This window comes from Juglans regia, chromosome 1 (assembly GCF_001411555.2).
Source record: "Juglans regia cultivar Chandler chromosome 1, Walnut 2.0, whole genome shotgun sequence".
In the NCBI taxonomy this organism is placed as follows: Eukaryota; Viridiplantae; Streptophyta; class Magnoliopsida; order Fagales; family Juglandaceae; genus Juglans; species Juglans regia.
Window position 1 is genome coordinate 26,295,380 of NC_049901.1, and position 7,554 is coordinate 26,302,933.

Sequence of the window (7,554 nt, forward strand, 5' to 3'; positions counted from 1 at the left end):
AATTTTTGGATTACAATAGTCTTTTCTAATGAAAATACAACAAAATTTCCATAATAAATTTATCATTTATTCAAAAATCCCAATTGTAATTAGCCGCAAAAAACACGTTAAATAATATTAATATATTATAAAATAATTTGTTCAAATAGCTGTGCTTAAATTCATTTCCCATATTCACCGTAGTAATGGGAAATTTTCCCAACCTCTAATTTTCAATTATAGTCAATGATAATCAATTAGGAAAATAACATCATTAAATTATAAAATCAATCCTTGTAAATTTGTGTACGATAAAATTTACATACCGACAAATTATTTATGAAACTAAATTTACGTATATAGCTTATAATATTAGCAACCATATTTCTAAATAAATTTGCTACAAACTTCCCTATCTATATAAATTAGTAATATATTGCCAGACCACATTAAAATTTGCAATACATTTGAATCTCTAACTACACCCTTACATAGTCTCAATAATGTCAATATTTATCAATATAAGTCAATGACCACTCCTAGCTTCCCACATACGTTTGGCAATGTCATCCCTAATTGCAGCCATAGCTCGTGCTGATTCGACGGTCATGTCAGGATGATTTTCTGAAACTGCGGCATCGCTATATGCACGACCGCTTGGACTGAGCTCCATATCTCTCCACTCCTCGAACAACCTGTCATTCGGGCTCGTCATTCTAATAAAATTGTGTAACGTACAACATGCAATGATTAGATCCCCTTGCCTCCCAACTTTATAACCAGGCATGAGTCTTAAAATTCTAAATCGTGATTTCAAGACCCGAAATGTACGTTCTATTACGTTACGAATACATGAATGACGATGATTAAAATAATCTTTATACCCCCTAAATCCCCGCTGACCCTGACGGTCACTTCTATGATATCTCTCTCTAGGGTAAGGGGGCATAAATCCTCGAGTACATGGATACGCCGAATCGACTAGATAATAATGACCTGTCAACCATTAACATTATGAGATAATCAGGCCCCAAGCAACGAATCCCGAGCTTTTTAAAAACAACAGATATAAAGACCCAATATAATCAGACAAAAATAATTGTGGCCTTCGAATTGATTTACCATCGAGAGGCATTGGAAATGCGTTGCGGCCCTGAGACAATGCATGGATGAATACACGTGCATCATGCGAGCTCCCCTCCCAACCAGTGTACAGGAATGTGAATTTCATGTCCAAGTCACATACACACAATACGTTTTGGGCAACTTTGCCATGCCGGTTGCGATATGCCTCACGCACCTCTGCAGGTACAACAGCGTCGATCATGGTCCCATCAATTGCACCAATGCATCCCTGCGAACGAGTAAGCGGACATGATACATACGAATACATACGGTTTAAGTAATTTACAAAACAATGATCCAATATGTACAGAATTATATTTTATTATCTACCATAAACAACTTACCTCAAACCAAGGATAATTGGATGGATTGGCTGCGATTGTTGGGTGCACCCCGGATGTGTGAGTTGGGTAAATAAGATGTGTCCCTAGCCTACACAGGGCCTTCATAACGTTCCTCACATGGGCATTAACAGTTTCTGTTGAATGTTGAAAGCGCTGCCCCACAATCCGTTGCTCGTCTCCAGCTGCCACTACCGATGTGAACATGCCTATTTGTTCCTCGACGGTCAACCCTTTTCTAGTATCCTTCAAAAATCTATTTGAACGTAACAAGCTGCATAAGGCGCGGAAGGCATCAACCTCAAGTCGGAATAACTCGCGACAATTTCTTGGATTCCCATTCAAAACTTCCAAAATATATTGATGTCCCCGTAATCCAATATTGTGTTGTGGCTGTCTAAGCTGTTGTTGTGCTTCTCTACCAGCCCTCGCAAGAACTGCGAGTGTCTCAAGATCCTCAGTTGCAAGGTCATCTTCACTACTATCAGTCAAACACACATTAGGGAACGTATCATCTGAATCTAGATTCACGTTCATCGAGTACCTTCCGGCTGACCAATTCCCAGTGTGCACAATGGGTTAATTCGTACTATTTTAAGAAAACAACCATTGTAAATAATCTGTCACAAGTTAACAAAATAATAAGGAGGTACTACGATCTTAATATAATATATTAAACATAATCCAATATAATCATACAGAACCCGAACAAAGTCTAAAACAGGTCCTCCATAATCCGTCCTCATTTCAATCAGATTACAACAAAGGAATACGAATAGTCTCATGAAAAAAAGAGGGTGACAATGCCATCGAAAATATAGCCTAAGAATTATAAATGAGCCTACTTTAACAATTACGGGCCCAATCGTCCCTCCTTGCAGCATCCAAGGACAAGAAAAACAATCGCATCTCTGGGTTCAGTAATCTCTCGATTGCGCGAACAAGTTGGGATGGCTCCAACGGAGGGGAAAGCTCGCTGAGCAACGTCGCACAATGACTAATCGGATCATACCCCGCATTGGTCCCATCACTAGGCACTGTCTCTTTGCTGCGCTTCGATGATGCCACAGCTTCTGCATCCTCATATCGTTTACGCCTCGCTCTCTGCGTCAGTTTAACCTCCTCGACGGCCTCAGAAAGCTGCACCTCAAAATCGCTCTTTTTTCTTGGCTTCGGCCTGCGTGATGACCCAGTCACGGCATCCTCTGATGGTGACCCGATCCCCATCAAGTCAATAAAGTCATCATTGCCAATGGGCAAGTCCTGTCGATGGCCTAGTGCGGGAGGGCGTCGAGCTCGCATCTCCTGATCCAGGCGCCGCTCGTCGTCGCTATCTGCGGGTAGCTGTGTTGATGCGTGTTGCATAGTCCCGTATGCAACAGACGCGCCAAATATGGTGCACAGCTCCTCGTACTTTGGGCAGCCAAAAGTACGAAACCTCCCCCATTTCGATTTAACCTAACAATTATAGAATAAACATACGCAGTTAATAATGACTAATCGAGTGCTCAAACAACAAATTTGAGCAGTGCAATAAAGATGGTTAACTTTATTTAAAATTTTACCCTAATGGCATTCTCCCAGCACTCGTCACTCGCGACAACTGTCTTTGTGTCGGGATCCCAACCCATACCAGTTTGGCTCAACAAATCGGTAAACAAGCGCTGCATCCCCTTCAACCTCGTCAATTTTCCACGAACCTGGTTCCCGTCAAACACTTTCTTCCCAACAGCAGTGAGTCGCTGTGCATAAACTCCATGCTCTCTAAACGTTATCTTTCCGCCCTTTAATCTACCTTGAAGCGCGTCCTGGTAGAGCATGTCGATGAATATCTCCTCCATGGCATCGCCCCAAAGCACATTATCCCGGCTCGTATCTTCGGGGTCATCCATTTCGAATAGCTAAAATCATCATATAAGGAAAAAAAAAAGATTTTGCATGTCAACTAAGCAACAATATGCGTTAATATGAGTAACGACCCGGAATTATTTATGACCCATACCTGTTGATACGGCTGATGTCTAGCAGATGAGCGCAAGGAGTATCGCTATGGGAACATGGATGACGGAAGTTTATTAATCCCCATATATATATTTATTAAATATAAGTACACAACAGTAGTAGAGGAAAATTGAAAAAAATCTAAACATCCCACTACCACATTCAACCACATGCGTACCACAATAACAACCCAAGAAACATAACATTAATAAATACACAAGGCCATGATAGAAATTAACATATTTGGAAGCATTGCAGATTTTTTGGTTATTTTATTGATGGTCAGTGTGTATAAAAATAAGAATTTAAACAGATGCTTGTAAAAAACACATTAGGGAACAAATACCCGAGCCCCAATACCCCCAATATGTAGCACTCAAAAGTCTCAATATAGATGGTCAATCCCGAAAGTTGCTGCACTGATCACAATAAATAATCACCAAAAGTCTCAATATACTTGGCTCCAATACCCGAGATACGTAGCACTCAAAAGTCTCAAATTTTGTTCATACAAACTACAACCCCTCAAAACAGTGTGAAGTTGGAGAAATGCACAGGAAATATGTGATCAGTGCAGCAACTTCACGCTTGGCAGCAGTGAAGTGCCAAGCCCGAATACACCGAAGGTGGTTACGGTGGATTCGAGTTCTTGAGATTGGGTTTGAAATCAATATGGATTGGGTATAGAATGAAAAGTGCCAATTTTTCTATTCATAATTCATGGATGGATTTGAGTCATAATATTAAAGCCTAATCATTCCCAACAATTTATAAAACAAGGGATTTGTTCAAGTAAAATACCCTCAAAGTTCAAATCCATCACATGTATTACTTCTCTTCAGGGCCGTGTAAAGACGCAAGAGGTTTTTGGTCTATCCAACTCTGATTTAGTCCCAGGAAAATATGAAGGTTTGTTAGAATTCTTCCTTCTTTGCTTCATTTTATCTCATAAATTTTTGTAGTAACTGTTATTTAAATTTCAGCAGCTAAATTTATGACAGTTTCTGTTGATGCAGCAGCTAAATTTCATCATTGATTGCTATTATTTAAATTCATACATTTTCCCTTCTAAATGCCCGTGCTCATGTTACATAGCAAGGAAATTCATGTTGGTTTAGTTCATCTAAATGATTCCTGTGGCATGGATGGTTGTTATTGTTTTCCCTATTGTTTCTATATGATATACTCTCTAATAATACCCAACGTAGGGAGCAGCAGTGGAATTTTTATGAGCTTGTGTGGGAATAGTTTAGATGTAGGCTGTAGGCCAAAGTTATAAAACCTCTCTTTTGATGCTCTAGATGTCAAGATAAGTTGGTTGGAAACAGAATTTGAGGAGAGGTTGTGGTGCAAGCCCTAAATTGTGATAATGCCCCATGGCCTAATGGATTATTCTCTTTTGGTTTTTTTTTTTTCCAAACTTGTCGGGAAGTTGTAAAAGAAGATGTTATGAAGCTAATTCTGGCTTCCCATGGTAATGGTAAATACATTAGAATCCTCAAATCAACCTTTCTCACTTTTATTAAAAAAAGAGGAAAAACAATGGGCTATGAATATGAGATTTTAGTCTTATTAGTCTAGTAGGGAGGGTCTACAATTTTATTTAAAATGCTTGGTAATCAAATTCTGTTGGACAAGATAATATTCAGGCCATAAACAACTTTCACTAGGGAAGCTACAAAATTGGATTCACTCCTCATTGCAAATGAGGGTGTTGATTCAAGAAAGCTTTCAAGTGGGTCGACTGATGTAATACCTCAGTCCCACATTGGGAACATGAATAACTCACATTGAGTGGATAGGTTATAAAGGTAGTTATAGGAGCTAAGTCCCATATTGGCTACTTACTAGGTGAATTTGGGCGTTATAAATTATTTTATGAAAGTTTCAAACTAACCGATCCTTTTGGGGTTATTGCCCTGTACCTAGTGGTATCTTTGGATCATTATATATTCAGCTTAGATTGTAAGACCAGCCATTAGAAACTAGAGCATTTCATGACTTGGCTTGACAAGGTTGTCAGGAAACTAAGATGGGGACGCATCCACAGAGATTTGTGAGCAACCAAACATGAAACATTCATCTAATCTAAGGATAACATGCATTCTATTATTCATAATAATCTCGGTCAATAACCACAAGCCGAACCAAATTAGGCTCAAATTCATGTTCAAAAAACAAGAGTAATGCCCAGAAAAATTTACACATTTCGCATAAGGGACACGGCAGTAGATGCATTGAGATGAGACACACATACTTGGAAGGATCGTGTCCTTGGAGCCGTGGTGGTGATACGGGTACCCCGAAGGTGGTTACGGTGGATTCGAGTTCTTGAGGTTGGGTGTTTGGTGGTTTTCGGAATTGTGGCCTTCATTGAGTGGGGGACACAATGAATTTGTAATGTAAAATCCCACGGGAACCGACCCCTAAATCTACCCTGTTTGATGGGAATCTATCATGAAAACCCTAGACAAAGGGTCGCAGCGTTTGGGTCAGGGGCAGGGGAATCTCTGTAATGGAAGAGGGACGTGATTGGGTACGGTGTACAGGAATGGAAGAGCAACTGATTCTCGGTTGCTTGGACTGAGATGTGTACGGGCTGACCTCGGTGGGTTGCCTCTGGAAGCGGAGTCTTTTCGCCCAGTCTCAGTGAGTCGCCTTCGAACACGCCAAGTTGGGCTGATTCCAGATGAGAGGCATTCGGTCTGGCGTTGATGAGTTGAGGGAATATGACGACGAAGCGTTGAGACGAGCTCTGCGCGGAGCCATAGCTGAGCCTGAGGAGCTTCGGTGAGGGCGATTCGTGTCTTGCACCAGGAGTCTGCGTGAACCGAATGGGTGAAGGGTGGGTGGGAGGGCCTTGAAGAGCCATGACCAACTCTGTCTTGCCCAGTCAAAAGGCATAAAGCAACGGTCATAAAAGGCTGGGCACGTCTCTTGTCTTATGCGAAAGTTTCTTGACATGAGACCGACGGACAGACAACTTGTACCGTACGAAATCATCTTCAAATATTCGAAATCATCTTCATATATTCGAAGTCACCTTCGAATCCAAACGAGGCCTAAAGCAAACTTTGTTAGTAAATGTGCCGGTGTGTTACCCTCTGATCCAGGAGTATACTCCACCTTCCACTCTTTCTTGCTATCTGTTAGGCCTATGCATAATGGGCCGTGGGCCCGATCAGACCAAAATACCTGACTTGCCCAACCCATCAAAGACGGGTTCATTGGTTCAAAAATTAATAACAGGTTTAAACAGCAGGCATTCGGTTGAACCCGTGAAATCGGTAATCCTCTCGCGTCTCTTCTCCCACTTTGGAAACCTTAGCCGTTCTCCATCTCTGTGATCTCCATTCGCCATCTTTGTCGCTGTCCGCCATCGCCGAAAATACCTCTGTTGATGCTCCATTGGCTTCCGATTCCACTCCATTGACAAAAAAATCGTATGTTACTAATAAGCACAAAGTCTCTTCCAATCCTTTTCGCTTTGACCCTATCTCCGTCGTCGACATCTACAAATTCGCACCATCAGATTTTCCAAGTAACTCCTCTCTCTTTCTCTCGTTTTATGTATTGCTTTTTTTTTTCACTTTTTTGTTTATTATGGATTGGTATTTATGGACTGGAATTTCGTATAGAAATAAACTGGAAATATGTTCAGGTTTTTTGAACCATTTCATTTCATTATGAGTAATACATCATCTGCTCCCTTTGATTTGGCTTTTTGGTGCCTTAATGGTCTTGTTATGAACTCGTGGCATGGGAGCAGAGGAAACTCTTGCTAGGCTCTTTGATAACTGATACATATTTCGAATGATTTAGATGGTGATTCTGCATAAAAAAGTTGCCCATGTTCGTGCCTGGTTTCCTGTATTTGTTTGGATTCTAATCAGAGAGCTATTTTTCCAGTAAATTCTTTCTAGTAATTTGAATTTTTTGCTTTCGGGTGTGTATTTTTTTTGGGCCTTGTTTATGATTCTTGTTTATTTTCTTGATGAGTACTATTTGGTGTTGCCACTTTTCTTTGTGCTATAGACACTAGAATCCTTAGCACGCACAAAGCTTTAGGAATTTAGTTCAAAAGGCTCAATATAATAAAGTAGAAATC

General features: G+C 40.5%; 1 protein-coding gene across 1 annotated transcript; it reads right to left on the reverse strand.

The window, feature by feature from the left end:
- Window positions 1-2,291: 2,291 nt before the first annotated feature.
- On the reverse strand, window positions 2,292-3,471 carry LOC118348571. The gene is made up of 3 exons (XM_035690530.1): window positions 3,448-3,471; window positions 3,011-3,346; window positions 2,292-2,903 (listed from the first exon to the last, which is right to left on the reverse strand). The coding sequence occupies exons 2-3, from the start codon at window positions 3,335-3,337 to the stop codon at window positions 2,292-2,294; spliced, it is 939 nt and encodes a 312-aa protein (XP_035546423.1). The 5' UTR covers window positions 3,338-3,346; window positions 3,448-3,471.
- Between the last annotated feature and the right edge of the window lie 4,083 nt (window positions 3,472-7,554).